Raw genomic sequence first — 16941 nt, 5'->3', positions numbered from 1 at the left:
ACTTTTAAAATGAGTGCTTATTGTAGGTAAATTAGACTTTCATAAGGTTGCTTTTAATTAAGGTGAAAAAAATAATAATCAGAGTTAATGTTTATTGAACATTTACCTTAAGTGCTTTCCATATTCTGCATCATCTTACTGAATTCTCAAAACCACTTTATTAGGTAGGACTTTATTATCCTGATTTTTCAGCTGAGGAAACAGATAGAGATCACAATAAAGGACAAGGATTTGAACCCAGGCCATCTGACTGCAGAACCTATGCCCTTGACCACTGTGCTACAGGTCTAGAACATCAGGTATCTCTCCCCTGATATTAATAAAGCTCATCCTCAGGACATGCTAACCAAGCTTTCTATTTGGAGCAGCCAAAATAAGTGAGTGTGGACCCGGGAAATGAGGGGAGGAACCAAAGAAAGAGGCAGCCTGGGATAGAACGGCATTCGTTCAAGCCTGGACTCCTGCTACTGCTTGGAACCACCTGGTGCCTGGTCCTTGCCTCACCCTAGACTGACCCGATCAGAATCTCTGGGGTGGGCCCGAGAATCTGCATTATAATAAGCCACCACCCCCATGTCTGCCCCAGTGAGAACAGTAGAGACAGAACTGTGCAGAGAGAAGTCTGTGTGTCAGACCAACCTGGGTTTAAATCCTGACCCCTCCTGACCCTTTCTTAACTCTCTCTGTGCCTCAGCTGGCTCGTTCCCATAATGGACATCATAATAATACCAACTGTATAGGGTGGCTGGGAGATTTACATAATTTGAGGGAGAATTAGGCGTAGCACCTGGCACAAAGGAGGCACTGGATATATGATTGATTAAAATAAAAATTGAGTGAAGGACCAAGCTCCACCCAGCACTCCTCTCTCTCTCTCCTTCCTCTCCAGGCCCCGGCCTGGCCTTTATCGCTTACCCCAAGGCTGTCACCATGATGCCTCTCTCCCCACTGTGGGCCACCTTGTTCTTCATGATGCTCATCTTCCTGGGCTTGGACAGCCAGGTAAGGGGGATCCCAGGCTTGGGAGGGCAGGGAGACCAGATGCTATTCTTAGGATCGGCTCAGGGGCCTTACCAGCACCTGGATGCTGGTTGTGCCTGCTGTCCCCACCATGCTCTCGCAGCACACTGTGATCTCCACCATCACCCCCAGAAACACCTGTATGGGTCCTTGCACATCTTCCCAAACACACTTTTCCTTACCTGAAATTCCCAACTCCCAATCCAAGTTTTTAAAAAATTACTAAATACTTGCATTCTGTGAAAATACTTCTGCCCAATAGCACCACCTAGCAAGCAGAAGAAATTCTCAGAGAGAGGGCTATGGTTAATGGTATCCAAGGGCTCTACCACCACGGGTCCTTGTCCCAGCCAAATCATGTAGGACACAGGAACACAGAAAAGTACCTTCTCCTTCCTTCCTCCATCTCTATGTTATGGCCCCCCAACATGCTCCAGGTGGCCACATGGGTCCCTTGGCACCACCATCAGCTGCCCATTGCCCCTCATCCCACCCACCTGTTCTCTTCTCGTTGTTGGTAGGGCTCTCCCCACCCACCCTCCACTTGGCAGCCTGCCTTCCTCAGTGAAGAGTGTATAGTTAGAACTAGCAATTTATCTGCGAATATTTTCCTTTATCGCCCCAGAATGCATGCACTTCATCTTCTCACACTGTAAGACTCACCCCAGCCTGCCCTCCCAGCCCTCCTCCAGTCCTGTTCTTGATTTTCCAGTCAGAATCCCATGGTCTTCCGTCACTCTCCACTCTCTGAAATCTATACTTTTGCCTGCTGTTCCAGCACGGCAAAAGCCCCAGTGAACATCTTCCACCTAAAGCCAGTGGCTCTACCATCAGACTCCGTTGGCAAGGTGCTGTCCTCTACCCATGACCTTGTGCAAGTCGCTTAGCACCCAAGCCTCATGGACAGTGTGTCTGTCAACCCAGCCAAGTCCAATTTCCTCCCCTGGATGATTTCTCAGAAACTGCTAAGCCAAGCTGCTGAAGTACCAGGTGTTTCTGCTGATAATCTTCCCTTCCATTGTTGCAGGCAGAGGTCTCGGGAGAGATCGGCAGCTTGTGCGTGACAGTGACTGTCCTGCAGAGGGAGGTGGGGGCTGGGTGGGGCCTTAGCTCTGAGTCCCTGGGGGTGTTGAGCAGAGCCAGCACTCTGGCTGAGATGCTCTGTTAGCAAGGGGGACCTGGGGGCCTAGTGGGCACATGGCTATTCTGCTTACCCCCATGTGTGCTGCACTTTCCGTGCCTGGGCCACACCCTCCATTCTCTGTCACAGTAACCATATGGACTGGGGGCTGCTTTTATCATCCCCATTTTGCAGATGAAGAAACTGAGGCTGAGTGAGTTGCTGGAACATGCACCCAGGTTTTTGTGCCTCTTAGCCCACATGCTCTGATGTCTCTTCAATTTGGGTCCTGGATAAACAGCTTTCCCTGAGTCGCATCTTCTTCCTCTCCTGAGGACCCTGGAGGGGTCCAGCCCTGCAGTCCAGGAGGACTGCAGCCAGCCTTACAGTAGAGGCAGGGTAGCCCGGAGGCTAGGAGCCTGGGCTTTGGAGTCAGACAGGGCTGGGTTTGAGTTCCAGGTCCACAGCTTTTACCAGCTGTGTTGCTCTGGGCTAGTCACTTCACCTCTCTATGCTTGGTCCCTTTCTCTGCACAGTGAAGCTGGAAATAACCTTTCCTGAGGAGGTAGAAATGACTTGGAAAAGATATGGGGCCAAAAAATGGCTCCAGGGAAGGGAATGTCTCCACATCCTGCGTAATCAGCAAAGGAATCCTTTACTTCTTTTACTTCCCTCTGTCTTGGTGGTCCAGCACAGTGCTTAAAGCCCAGGCTCTAGAATAAGATTGCCTTGGTTCCTACCCAGGCTGTATCACTGAACACCTCTGTGTCCTCGGGCCGGTGGCTTACCTCCTACGCTTCCACGTCCTCACTTACAAAACAGGGATAGTAATAGTACTATAGAGATTAAATAAATCAATATTTGTTAACTGCTTAGAAACGAGCCTGGCTAACAACAAGCACCATGTATTTGCCATTATTTATTGTTATTTTTATTAATTTATCAAACCTTTTCTGAGCATCTCCTCTGTGCCACTGGGAATAGATGAAAATGGCATGGTCCCTACCCTCCAGGGTCCCACGTTGTAAGGAGATAGATATAAGCTCCACAGGCACCATGAAGTGAGGTGGGGGGTGGCCTGGGTATAGAGTAGAGGAAGGGTCTGTTCTGCCCAAGTTGGGGGCAAAGAGGAGCAGTCAGGAAAAGGCTTATGCAGGAGATCTGCCCACAGTGCTGGGAGAACCAGGGAGGGGGCCGATGGGTGTGTTGGGATATGCGGGCTAGGTGTTGATGCGTGAGTAGGAATAGAACGGATACCGTGTGTCTGGCCCAGCAGACAGTGGCTCGAGCTCTGCCGTCTTTAGCCTGCACAGTCTGGGCAGGCCCAGAGAGTCCCATAGCAGAAACAGAGGAGCTGGGTGTTAGCTCACCTCCCAGCAGAAGCAAAGGACAGGGGAATTCTCACAGTCCTAGAGAATGAGGGAATCAAACCCTGCTCACAGAGACTGACCAGAGCCTGCCCCTAGCCAAGCAATGAGCTCTCAGAACAGCTACAGAGACTCCCATCTTGCCTCCCAGACAGCATCTCATTTAAGTAGTTGACCCCAGAACAGGGTCCAGCACATAGGCACATGACAGGAAGCACGGGGGAGAAGGAGTACTAGCCTTCGAGTCAAGAGACCCCAGTTGAAGTCCTGACTCTGCCACTTCCTTGCTGAGCAACCCTGGGCAGGTTACTTCCCCTTGCTGAGCCTCAGTGTTCTCATCTGTTACATGGGTTTGCTGGAGTTCTGGAAGTGCCCGCATTATTATTATTCTCGGGCCCTCTGTCAGTGTGAGTGTGGAAAGGAAGGTAAGGCCCAGTGGGAGGGAAGCCCAGGGGTTAGGCCTGTAGCACTTGTCCAGAGCTGGGGACACTAAGAACAGGGTTTCTCTCGGGCCCGACACCGTCCTATCTGCCTTGTCCAGTTTGTGTGCGTGGAAAGCCTCGTGACTGCTGTGGTGGACATGTACCCCAAGGTCTTCCGGAGGGGCTACCGGCGGGAGCTCCTCATCCTGGCTCTGTCCGTCGTCTCCTATTTTCTGGGCCTCGTGATGCTCACAGAGGTGAGTGATGTGGACACAAGTAAGCAACGTGAACATGGTAACACGAAGGTTAAGTGCCCGGGCTCTGGGTTAGGCAGGTCTGACGAAAATCCCAGTTCTGGGATTGGTCGTGTGACCCTGGCCAGGTCCAGTATTTCTCTAGGACTCATTTTCTTCTCTTTGTGGAGATCATTGGAAGTTCTCATGAAGCCCTGAACACGTCTTCACATGTGTGAATGCTCAGCTTACGGTCACCATGGTCGCCACCAGCGGGGAGTAAAACTCACAGAGAAGACTGGGGTTATCTGGTAGTCATCCACCCTTACAGTACTTCTGGGTGAAAGGGACAATGTCAGCTACAGACCCCTCAACTAGGTACTGCTCTTGGCCCAAAGTTCAGAGCAGGCTTTTCTGGAAGATCACTGAGAACAGACATGCATGAAGACATTTGGCACCTCAGGCACCGTGTGTCTGAGCCCCAGCCCCCCTTGTCTCCCATCTCCGCTGGGCCTGTGCGTGAGGAGGAGTTCACCATGACCCCCCACATTAAGACTCTCATGACACCATGTTTCTCTCCCCTCCTGTAGCCATCCTGTCTAATAAGTACTTTTGCAAGTACCTTGGGAAGGTGAGATAGATATCTTTCTCCCCACACTGACAAAATTAATTAAAAAAAAAAAAAACAGAAAACTGTTGCCTAGAGACAAGAAGAGGTTTTGTAAGAAACATGGAAAGACATGAGGGAACTCCAGTCCGTTGAAGCAGCGGAGGTGATACTGAGGTTGGTCTGTGGATCCTCTTCATCCCCTGCTTCTCAGCTCAAAGGGTGCCTCCTGCAAGGCTCCTCTGCTTTCCCTCCTCAAGCGCTTTGTTCCAGGCTCAGCCCAGCCTTTGTCCCGCCCTCAGTGACCTCTCCCGTTCACCTGTGTCTCCCTCACCAGGCCCCGAGGTCCATGAAGACAGGAGCTGGCCCTGCCCAGCTCTGTGCCCCTGGGGCCTGGCAGGGGGTGGACACTCAGGGCATGGTGGCCGGTGTTATTACTGCTCCTAGTCATTGTCACATTAATGGGAGTGATAATCAGCTCTGAGCAAATGAATGGTGCGGCACTTTCCGTTTCCATCTCTCCTTTCCCCACACGGGGAAACCAGCCCTGCAATGAGCAGGGCTTCATTAAGTGCTGATTAATTACACAAAGTAGAGTCCTTGTCACATACAAATTGGGGGGTTAATGTGATATGTTAACGAAGCTGATGGGAACAGGGCTACAAGAAGAGCAGGCATTGGCAAGGGTGTCACTGACTTGGAGCAGGCTGGCGGAAGACCCTCCTGGACCTCTGGCCCTGGGTGCCCCCCCTTGCAGAGCCTCCATGCCCACCCTTCAACCTGAGGCCATGGATCTGCCCAGGGCTGCCTCATGGCCCCTGGGGCCCATGAGGAAAATAGTACTGTGCTGACCGTTAATCAGCAGACACTTGGGCTTCACAATTCAACCTTCTGCCTCCATACAGGAATATCTGTGAGTGATTGCACCAGAGAAGTTCAAATTGCCAAATGGGCCATGTCGGCCTCAGCTTTCACAGTAATTGCTTCCAGGATCTTCTCCCTCATTTATACACATTTAAAGCTCGGCTTTGGGGAAAAAATAGGCCACAGATTTCTTATCTTCCACCACGGCAATGTGGTGGAGAATTAAGAGCATGGGCTATGCAGCAGGACCGCCTAGGTTCAATCCTCAGTCCCACGACTGGCTAGCTGGATGAACTGCAGTAAGTGTTCTCACTGCTCTGTGCCTCGGTTTCCCCTATGAATACTGAGGACAGCAGTTGTGCCTGCCTTGTAATTACACACACTGTAAGGATCAAGTGGACCGAGACATGGGAAGCAGTTAATCAGAACCTGGTACTTGGAGAGGGCTGCACGTGTACACGTGATGTTCATGGAAGGATACTCAGGAGAGCAGTTAGGAGCTTGGTCTGAGCTTTTAATTCAGAAGGCCAAGCGCATTCCTAGTCAGAGAGGAGCCTCAGACCTGCTCCTTACTCTTAGAGCTCTGAATATCCACCACATCCAGCACCAGCAGAAGGCCCTAGACCCGATATGTCCCAGAGATCCCCTTTGTCTCACCCCTGCTGCGTTCTTAAGAACATGAAGAGGTTGACAACAATTAAGAAGAGAAGGACTTCTCATGAAAATCTGGATTTCTGGCATCTCCTAGAAAAATCTGCAGATCTGGCCGCACACAGGCTGCCTCTCCCAGCAACTTTCAACCAGCGTTGTGTGGCCAAATGTGTGGCCAGTTAGCGCCAGCCCCACCACTTCCTGGTGTCACACACCCGGCACACCTCTTTCCCTTGTGTTATCTGTCTGGCCTCTGGGCATCGAGATGTTGCCCCAAATCCAGCTGAAGAGATGAGTGAGGAAACAAACAGTCCCAGCCGTGTGCAGTCTCAGAGGGTAGGAGGAGGCCTTGGAGGCCGTGGGAGCACAGGCCAGAAGCTTAATTCCAAGTAAGTCCCTGTGGCAGATACAGGAGGCTGTCCAGGCTTTGTCCTTGCCTCTTACCTCCCCCAACCTAACCCTCCTTCCCTTTTCCACTTTATTTCTCCTGCTCTTGACTGTGTTCCCTTAAGGGCTGTCATGGGTTATAAAGATTTTCTATGTAGATCCCAACCCTTCTGAGAGCTGCAGCTGGCTGCCCCTCCTCTGCCTGCCCAGACGCCATCCCTCCTTTTAGAACCCTTCCTGACCACCTAGGCCAGCTGACCTTATACCTCCCTGGCCTTTCCCTAAAGTCCATCATCACAGATGTATACACCATAGAGCTGGCCAACGTCATCCCTGCACCCCACAAAGATTGAGCACCTACTGTGCGCCAAGTCCTTGACCAGAAACAGGGACACAGCTGGGGACGAGCCATTCAGAGTCCCTCTCCCACAGGGCTCTCACTCCACACAATTCAGCTTGGATCTATTGGAGACCCACTTTGAGTCAGACCCCGTACTGGCAGGAGACACAGAGAACTGATGTGGGGGCCTCCCCAGCAGAAGCCCAGAGCTAACAGAGCAGCTGATGGGAAAACTTTTTTAAAAAACAGAATCCATAAAGTGTGCTACAGAGTCTAAGGAGAAGACAAGGCTGTCAGAGAGGGCTTCTTGGAGGAGTTGACATTTGAGCTGAGCTGTGAAGGAACTTACCAAGTAAAGAAGGAACAGCATGTGCAAAGGCACAGAGGCGAGACTGTCCCTTAGTTTGTTAGGGGGAAGCACGTGGAAGTCGGCCGGGAGGAAGGGGAGACAGGGTCAAGTGAGAGGGCTGCTCTGACTGGTAGGCTGACAGAAGCCAAGGGGCAAGGTTAGACCGTGGAGTGACATGATGGGTTTGCATGGCAGAAAGGTCCTAGTGAAAGCTGATGTGCGGAGGCCTGGAGAGGGTGAGGCTCAAGGCAAGGAGGCCAATGGGGAGGCTGTCAGAGCCAACAGGGAAAGGGGCTGAGGCTGCCCAACCTCCAGTCTCAGGTTTTCTGTGTTGTCTCTGGCCTTTGGGGAGCAGAGACAAGACAAACCTTCGCAAGCCCAGCAACCCCAGAGGGTGCTACCTTAAGGGGTGCCCAAGTGCAAAGGGTGTGTTTTGAGAGACTAGAAAGAAGCAGTCTGCTCTGGTGGAAGTGGCTCTTGGCTGATGGTAGCCACAGGGCCGAGCAGAGGGCCTTTCCGAGGCCAGCTGGCCGACCCTGCTCTCCCATGTGTCTTTGCATCCCTCCGTCCATGTATGTGTCCTCCTGCTCTGCAGGGCGGTATGTACATCTTCCAGCTCTTCGACTCCTATGCCGCCAGCGGGATGTGCCTTCTCTTTGTGGCCATCTTTGAGTGTGTCTGCATCGGCTGGGTGTATGGTAAGTAGAGGCTGGGCTCACCCACACCCCAGCAGCCTGTCATGGTGCCCAGCACGTGGATGGATGCCTGGGGCCCATGTGGGCTCAGAGCGCAGAGGCGGCTGGTCTCCATCTGTATCCACCTCTTCCTTCTTCCCCTCAGGGGCTCAGCCTTTCACACCTGTCAGGAGAGCTTCTTGTTCTTATACCCCTGCAGCACAGGGAGGGGTTCCACACTCAGGCACTGTGACGTTGGGCCAGTGCCTCTGCCTTTGAGCCTCAGTTTCTCCATCTGTAAAATGGGGTAGTCCTCACCATGTTTCGAAATAGGAGATAGTGTGGGCAAAGCAGCCAGCACAGTGGCCGGCCCTCATTCAGCACCTGCCTTCTGGTCCTCCTATTTCCTAAACCGAATGAGTGGATGAGGATTGCTGGACTCAGTGATGATGGATAGTCCCACTGTGTGCATAGCTTGGGAACAGACCACCCAGCGGGCTGCCCCACTCATTAGCAGCCCAGCCAGGCTGTCCCCTTCAGAGCCCTGCCCCCTGCCCCCATGTAGGTCAGCCAGGCCTTGGCCCTGCCTCTCAAAGGGACCATCTTCCACCTTTCTCCCAGAAATGTTTCCTACTCACTGCTTCCTGGGCCTCATTGCCCAAGGTCAGGAAGGGTCTTCCCAGCATCGGACCAGAATTCCTTCTGCTGCAGTGTATTCTGAAAGCTCACATATGTAACATCTTGGTAGTTGTTAAGCGGTAAATAAGGTCCCTGCCGTCACTTGTCTGTCGGGCTGGGGAAAGCAAACATCCCTAGCCTCCCTCTGAGTCTTGTACAAAAATTCTCTGGGGTGTGTGTGCCTGTCTGTTTTATTCTGGACAGGAACCAATCGCTTCTACGATAACATCGAAGACATGATTGGCTATCGGCCATTGTCGCTCATTAAATGGTGCTGGAAGCTTGTGACCCCCGGGATCTGTGCGGTAAGGGCCCTGCCAGAAGCTGCCTCCAGCCCACTCACCCACTTTCCCCTTCTAGCTCCACAAGCCTGGCCGAGGCTGAAACTGAGGAGGTGCTGGCTTCCTGGGAGACCCTCTGTGCATTCAGAGAGTCCAAGGCACCTGACAGCTTTCTAGGTTGGAGTCGTGGGGACAATTTCTGGGCTTGGCCAGGGAGGGGCCTCACTGGGATCCCAGTTCTGCCACCAGCTTGCTGTGTGACCATGAGCAAGTCCCCTCCTTTCTCAAAGCCTCAGATTCTGTACCTGCAAGCTAAGTGGCTGGGGCCCGCCTCCATGAGGGCAAAGGATCGTATGAGAGACAACGTTTAGCTTTGCTGTTAACAGAGAAAGCCAAAGAACTGAGGTAAAGTTGGAGCTCATGCTCTGCCCCTCAGGCCACACCTTGGAGAGGTCTTCGTGTTTAATAAACACAACCCCACTGCTCTTCACCCAGTTCTTGGCATTCAAAGTGTCTCAGAGCATCTTCACAGACCGTCGTGGTTCTGCAAAGGCCACTTTGAAAGCTGTCCCGAGAAGGAGCTAGAAAATTCCCGACCGGGCAGAGGCTGGGGATAAGGCTCCTGGGGTGGGAAGGGTCTCACAGCCCTGATGAGGTACTGGGATCTGTGGGAGTCTGTTCCCTGTGTGTCTGATGCTGACAAGCCAGCACAGGGCTCGCCCGTCCAGGGCTGTCACACGGCGGGGGGCGGGGGGCGGGGGGAGGACGACACCCCTCGCCCTGCTTGTCTCCTGCGTGCAGGCCTGGGCCTGGGCCTGTCGCCGAAGCCTGGCCCCCAAGGACCTCTCCCCGTCTCTCGGCAGGGCATCTTTATCTTCTTCCTGGTCAAATACAAGCCTCTCAAGTACAACAACATCTATACCTACCCCACCTGGGGCTACAGCATCGGCTGGCTGATGGCCCTGTCCTCCATGCTCTGTATCCCACTCTGGATCTTCATCAAGTTGTGGAAGACAGAGGGGACGCTGCCTGAGGTGAGACAGCCCAGGTGGGGGGAGGGGTGGCGGGTTGGCGAGGACGGCTCCGAGGGCCCTGAAGCACGTAGGGGCCTGACTCTGCCCTGAGTTGGCTGAAGAGCGGGAGCAAGTCCGTGGGTCTTCTCCGAACAATGAGTGTGTGAGGAATGAGCCCTCACGTGTCTCCCAGGGAAGCCACGGCCAGCCCCTCCCTGGCAGGTTATCATTGTGTGAAGTCATCTCTGTGAGGCCTGGAGGGTGAGCCAGTTTCTCTGAGTGTCCTCATCTGTAAAATGGGAACACCAGCAGTTCTTGACTTCAAGAGGTTTTTATAAGGACTCGATGAGTTCGTAGAGGGAAAGCACTCAGACTGGGACCTGGAACAGAGTGACCAAGCGTTCGCTTTTACTGTTCTGTTAGTTCATGAAGGACCTCATCCCCAGGAGAGGGTCTGACATTTGGGGAACACCTGTTCTGTGTCGTCACCATGCTAGACTCTCTGCACGTATCTCCCTTAGTCCTCAGAGCAAACCAGGGTGCTGGCCTCATTTTCTGCCTCCAATAGGTAGAGAAACTGAAGCTCGGAGAAATGAAATCACTCAACCAAAAATGAGCGTCACACAGCCAAAACTTAGTGAACCCAATTTTTTAAATTGAGATATAATTGACATGTAACATTGTATTAGTTTTAGGTAACAACATAATGGTCTAATATTTATATGTATTGTGAAGTGATCACCACCTTAAGTCTAGTTAACATCCTCACCACACAGTGACAAATTTTTTTCTTGTCATGAGAACTTTTAAGATCTGTTGTCTTAGCAACTTTCAAATATACGGTACGGTATTATTATCTATAGTCACCATGTTGTGCATTACGTCGCCATGACTTATTTATTTTATAAGTGGAAGTCTGTATGTTTTGGCCCCCTTCACCCCATTTCACCCCCCCCATCCCACTACCCCACCTCTGGCAACCACCAGTCTGTTCTTTGTATCTTTGAGCTCGGGTAGGTCTTGTTTGTTTGTTTATTTTGGTTCTGCATATAAGTAAGATCATACAGTATTTGTTCTTGTCTGGCTTATCTCACTTGAGCGTAATGCCCTCAAGGTCCATGAATGTTGTCACAATCAGCAGGATTTCCTTCTATTTTGTGGCTGAGTCATACATAGTCCATTGTGCGTAGGGGCGTAACTTCTCTATCCCTTCATGCACTGATGGACACTGAGGCTACTGCCATGTCTTGGCTGCAGTGAACGTTGGAGGGGCTGTACCTACCTTGTCAAGTTAGTATATTCCTTTCAAGATAAATAACAGAAGTGGAATTGCTGGATCATATGGTAATTCTATTTTTAATTTTTTGAGGAAACTTCATACTAATTTCCATAGTAGATACCAAGTTTTTTAAAAACAATTTTATTAAAGTTTGTTTTATGTATCCTAAAATTCGCCCACTTGGGGTATACAATTCAGTGATTTTTGTAGTAACTTTCTGTGTTCTGCATATTACAATCATCCCCATGAATCAGCTTTAAAACATGTCTGTCACCCTAATAAGGTGACACTCCTGCCCATTCACAGTTTACCCCGTTCCCACCCCAGACACCTCACACCCCCTTTCTGTCTCTGTGGATTTCCCATCAGCAGTGCTGCATGTGGTCCCTTGGTGGCTGGTAGAGTTATAAGCCACACCATCCTACTCCAGAGCATTCGCCAGCTCTTTACCCTCTTTTCCCACCTGCTGGCACATCAGATGGTTTGAGTCAATTTCTCACTCATTTAGCAAACTGCTGTGTGCCAGACACTGTTCTGTTTACAAACACTACACCACTTAATCCTCATAGCGGTCCTGTGAGGTGGAGGCTCTTATTGCCCCCACTTCACAGATAAGGAAGCTGAAGCACAGAGAAGTGAAGCAACTTGTCCAAGGGCACACAGCCTCAGAGTGGCAGAGCAGAAGCTCTGAGCTCTCATCACCTGAGTTTTGCTGTCTCCTTCCTCTGCTGGGACTGGCTATGCTCTACTGAGGGGCCCTGTCTCTGCTCCACTGCCACCCCAGAGATCTCAGGGGTTCACCTTTCTCTCCCAGAACAAGGCCAAAGGGAGATGGGAGTGGATGTGTGTGCAAACACCCACATGTGAGTGCCAGCTCAGAGTCGGCTTCACCCAGCCTGCCTGCCCACCGGAGGGCCTAAGTTCCAGAAAAAAGCCACATGTCCAGCCAGAAAGACCAAGCCAAGAGGGAAAGTCTCTTTCTCAAGCCTGCTCATGCCCCCTGAGAAAGTTTCCTTGGCTCTCGCAGGGAATGTAGGTCAAGGGCAGTCAGTTCTGATCTGGAACCAAACCATGTCCTTGGTCCCTGCAGGCCCCTGCCCAGACTTTCAGTGGCCTTTGGTATTCAGGAATGCCCAGTGTCCCCTTGCGAATCCTCCAGAGCTTCGCTCAGGCCTGGCATGGAGGGACAGAGCGTAGGCAGGTGGAAGGAGAGGCTACTTTCCTGAGCTGCTTCCATCTCTCTAAGCCCACGCACCTGCCTCCACCAAGAGCAAGCTTTACTAACGACAGCAAACCTGATTTCCAGGCCTTCCTTACTGAGAAACTTGTGCCAGTTAGTTCACCTCCCCCTGTTTCCAGAAGGTTCTGCCAGCTGACAGGAAGGTTCTGGAAGGAAAAATGGGGTCAGTTGTACTTACCTGAGAAGATGCAGAATCTGTGCTCATCTGTGGCAAGGTCAACACAACTGAGCCTCGTGTTAATCTTAGGAGGCAGGCACCCTTGTTCTCCTTTGACAGATGAGGACACTGAGGCACAGAGAGCTTAAGTTTCTTGCCCCGGTGAAGTGACAGAGCTGGGATTCAAACCCAAGTGCCCAGCTCTGAAGCCCATGCTCTCAGTCCTGTCCTGTTGTGGCGTCTGGCACACAGATGGTGTTCAGCATGGGGGAACTGGCCTGTTAATCCCACCTGTGCATTGTACAGAGTCAGCCTCTTAGGCATGGCAGCATCTGGAAGAGAAGAGAGAACCTTGATCATGAAAAAGCAGACCTCCAAAAGTGTTTGCAGCCTTCCTATGGAAAAGATTTATGCCCAGAAAAGACCTCCCAAATCCTGGTCCAGTGCCTTCCCCTGATGGACCCTGCAGAGTATATGTGAACCTGAGGTGTGGGGCCCCAGGCAGCACCGTGGCATCAGAAGCCTGCATCGGGAGTCTGCCTGTGACCTCTGCTCCCTCCTTGGTACAGTAGGCATGACAGCCACACCATCCGTGCCCAGCCCAATGCTGACAACTTTGAAGGTAGCATGGGGCCATGGCTGTGCTAATATTCCCATCTTCACACATGGCCCAAGGAGCATGCGGCACATGCCACAGTGACCCCATGATGACATCCCTTTTGTGGGAAACATACCCATGTATCTGGCAATCACAGAAACAGCCCTAGAGGTGCTGTAGCTCCCTCCTGCAACACCTTTCTCGGGCCAGCACTGTTCTCCCATTCCACAGAAGAGAAAAATGCAGCTCCTAGAGGTTAGGTGAGCTGCCTAACAGAGCTAGTGAGTGGCTGAGCAGAGATTCAAAGCCCAGCTGCTCTGTCTGCACTGGAGGAAGGGATGAGGCAGTCAGCCCCAATGACACCCACAGTAGGCCAGGGACAATTCTAAGCACTTCTGCAAGCCATTTCGTCACTCCTCAGCAAACCCCAGGAGTGGGTACCTCTGTGGTCCCCATTTTCCAGAGGAAAGTGAGACCCAGGGAGGTCAGTTCATCCTGCAGAACAGAGCTCTAAGTGACAGTGAGGAGGCCCAGACCTCAGTCTTGCTGGCTCCATGGCCCGCAGTGTCTACCGGTACAGTTGGGAGAGGCCGAGCCAGGCGCCCAGACCCTGGCAGTCCCTCTCAGACAGTTCTTCTCTCCAATCACATAGAAATTCCGGAAGTTGACCATCCCCAGCGCAGATCTGAAAATGCGGGGCAAGCTTGGGGCAGGCCTACGGACGGTGACGGTTAATGACTGTGACGCCAAACTCAAGGGCGATGGGACCATTGCAGCCATCACAGAGAAGGAGACACACTTCTGAGCCACACCTGCCACCTCGGATGCCTCTCCTTCCTTCCCTCCCCCGACCCCGTGTGTATAAATGAATACCTGAGACACGTACTTCACCTAATGATAGAGGCTTGCTCGTTTTGCACAGGATTTATTAACAAGTTAATTTTAAGGTGGCCATGTACACTCTGGTTTAAAGTCCCATTCCCCTCCTTGCCCCCAGTTATCATGTAAGTAACATTATGAAGAGATAATACTGTACAGGGACTAGCAGAATCTTCTGTGCTAGGACGGTTTTAACCAATGTTTTCTAGGGGTTAGGGAGAAGTTGTATCATATGGTCAAACTTTTATACTTGGGCTGTGGGGCAGGTGGGGTGGGAGTGATGCCTGATCTCTGTCAGCCTTTTAGCCGACCAGTCCATGTCCCCTGTTCGTCCCTGACCATTGCAGCTGCCCCTCCTTCATGCCCCCAGGGAGGGCTTTGCCTTCAAATCCTGCCTTCGCCATCCCCAACCTCTTAGCAGTGGGTTTGCAGACAGCAAGGCTGTGTCAGAGAAGAGAAAGTGATCTTTCTGCCCTGATCCCACTAAGTGACCTTGGGTGCTCCCATCCCTTCCCTGGGCCTCAGTTTCCCCATTTCCCAAATGGGGAGGGCTGGATCAGGATCAGGTAATCTCTGGGGTCCTTCCCAACCTGGCCTCCTCTCTTGGGGATTCTCTTGGTATGTCTCCCTGGCTGGGAGGCCTGCCCTTGACCTTGACCTTTAATTGTTCTGAAGCCTCCCCCTGCTTATTTAAAATCAGGTTTGTCATGGAAATGATGTGGTGTTTTCCCCTTAAACTCTAGGTTGATGCATCTGTGAGTGGCTCCATTCTCTGGAGTCTGACCAGGTCCTCAGCCCCCACTACAGGGCTCCTCCTGTCCTGTCCATCTGCTCTCCCTGTCATGTCTGCCTCTCCATCCTCCCTGAGCTGGCTGGAGTTACCTGCGTGCTGGTTTTTGGGGTCGGAAGCAGCTGCTGTTCCTTTGCAGCTGCCTGTCCTGCCGCTGCCCCAGCCAGGATCTGTGTCTAAGAACTTCCACCAGCTTCCCAGGGGAAGGAACCCCAGTAGGGCCTGGAGCCTGGTTTTGTCCTCTGGCCCCTTCATCTGCCTGCCGCCTCCTCTCTCTCTTACTGTCCTCTGCCCTCCTCTCTCTCCTGCTTTCCTGCTACCTCTCAGTCCTCCCTATCCTTCTTCTTATCACCAGCAGAAACTTCTCTCCCTACCCCTTTTTTGGGAGCCATCCTACCTGCATCCCTCGCCAGGGAGGCTGAGAAGCCTCAGCACTTATACTGGAGAGGAGAACCGGGCTCTCATCCGTCCCTCTGTGCAGGCCTGGGGCTGGTGGGGGCGAGGCCCATGCTGCCTCAGACCTCTCTGCCTGACTTCTCTCTCTAATTGGATTTCATCAGCCCTTTGTCTTGGATTCTGAGTTATTTGGGGACAGGGAAGGTGCATTCTTTATCCTTTTCCTTTATGTCCCCAGCTTTATTTGGTGGAAACAAGAGCTTTCTCCAAACCAAGGCTTTAGTTTCCTGTAGGGAACCCACATGTTTGATTCACCTGAAACTTTCCAAACTGACAGCTTCTCTGGTCTGGCCAGCCCCCATCTGAAGCCCGAGTTTGCTAGAAGGGATGCCCAGTGCCCCCCAGGGCGGGCTGGGATGCCTGGTTCTGGGCCCCCTTTTGCACACACTGCCCAGGCCTGCCTGGCTGTCCCTGAGCTGTCGGATCTGGTGGACCCAGGAAGTGGACCCAGGAGGATCGGGCCTCATGCTGAGCCTTCTGCTGTGTCTGTCCTCGTCTACTGTTCTCCCACCAGGTCCCGGGGAGGGAGACTCCCCACTGCTGCTGCTACCGGTTCTCCACCTACAGCTCTGAAGCCTCGCTAGAGACCTAGGGACAAGACGCACTGCATTGTACCTGTGGCACTTAACATTTCACTCCCGTAGCACTACTCATGGGGCAGGGCGGAGGGAGGGCTTTTGCTCTTTGTTTTTTGTAATTTCCTACTAGTATTTGGGCAACTTGGGGTGGGGCAGGGAGGGAAACATGGGGGCAGGGGAAATGTCATTGTGGTGACTTTTTGATATTCATTAGAAACAATACATCCTTTCTGAGATATTTACAGAATTATTAAAAAATGAAAAAGGTTGTACTGTTTTACATAATGAACGTTTTTATTGGGTATTCAAAGGGCACATGATTGTCTGCTTACTCATTTTTAAAAATTAAAGGAATGAACAAACTGTATGTGGTGGCTCCTAGCAGAGTGGTGTTCATCGAGTTGTCCTCCCCGGGTTTCATCACCTGCTCGCTGCACCTGCAACACCCTCTCAGTTCCATCCTCGGTGGCTGCCGTTTCAACTCAGGATTACAAGTTAGAAGCACCCAGGGCTGTTTCAGGAGCCCGTACTTCCTTTCCTGCCGTGTGCTCAGCGTACATTGAATGTCTGCTCTGGGCTAGGTGCTTTCAGAAGTTGTCTCTTTACTCTTCAAAACAATCCCATAAAGCAGGCACCTCCCCATTTTATGTATTACTTCCCCCACTTTACAGATAGGGGAGATCGAGGCACAGAGAAATCAGGTCCGTCTGAACTCAAAGCCCAGTCTCTTCATCACTCTGCCTTCCTGTGTCTCATGCTGTGAGCCCCAAAGAAGGCAGCAGCTGCCTCATCATGGCCACAGTGGCTGCCACAGAGCTCATGGACCCGCCATGCAAGGCAGACCTGCATGTCTAAGGCAGACAAGGTGGGATGGAAAGACATGGAGATTTGAAGCGCACAGCCCTGGTTTGGGCTCCAGGATCTGCCCTTGCCAGCCTCAATTCTCTCATCTCTATAA

The 16941-nt window shown here is 52.0% G+C and overlaps 1 protein-coding gene across 1 annotated transcript in view; it reads left to right on the top strand.

The window, feature by feature from the left end:
* The window catches only part of SLC6A11 (solute carrier family 6 member 11), a 126986-nt gene extending 110636 nt beyond the window's left edge, over positions 1–16350 (top strand). Inside the window, exons 9-14 of the mRNA XM_045808240.2 lie at positions 890–1002; positions 4049–4186; positions 7956–8058; positions 8917–9017; positions 9857–10027; positions 13933–16350. Of these exons, the coding sequence (XP_045664196.2) occupies positions 890–1002; positions 4049–4186; positions 7956–8058; positions 8917–9017; positions 9857–10027; positions 13933–14085 (779 nt within the window). The 3' untranslated portion in view covers positions 14086–16350. The remainder of the gene's footprint in view (positions 1–889; positions 1003–4048; positions 4187–7955; positions 8059–8916; positions 9018–9856; positions 10028–13932) is intronic.
* Positions 16351–16941: the final 591 nt, after the last annotated feature.

The sequence above is a fragment of the Ursus americanus genome, chromosome 14 (genome assembly GCF_024610735.1).
Source record: "Ursus americanus isolate L20-20 chromosome 14, mUrsAme1.1.p, whole genome shotgun sequence".
Classification (NCBI taxonomy): domain Eukaryota; kingdom Metazoa; phylum Chordata; class Mammalia; order Carnivora; family Ursidae; genus Ursus; species Ursus americanus.
This window is presented reverse-complemented; position numbering and strand designations above follow the sequence as displayed.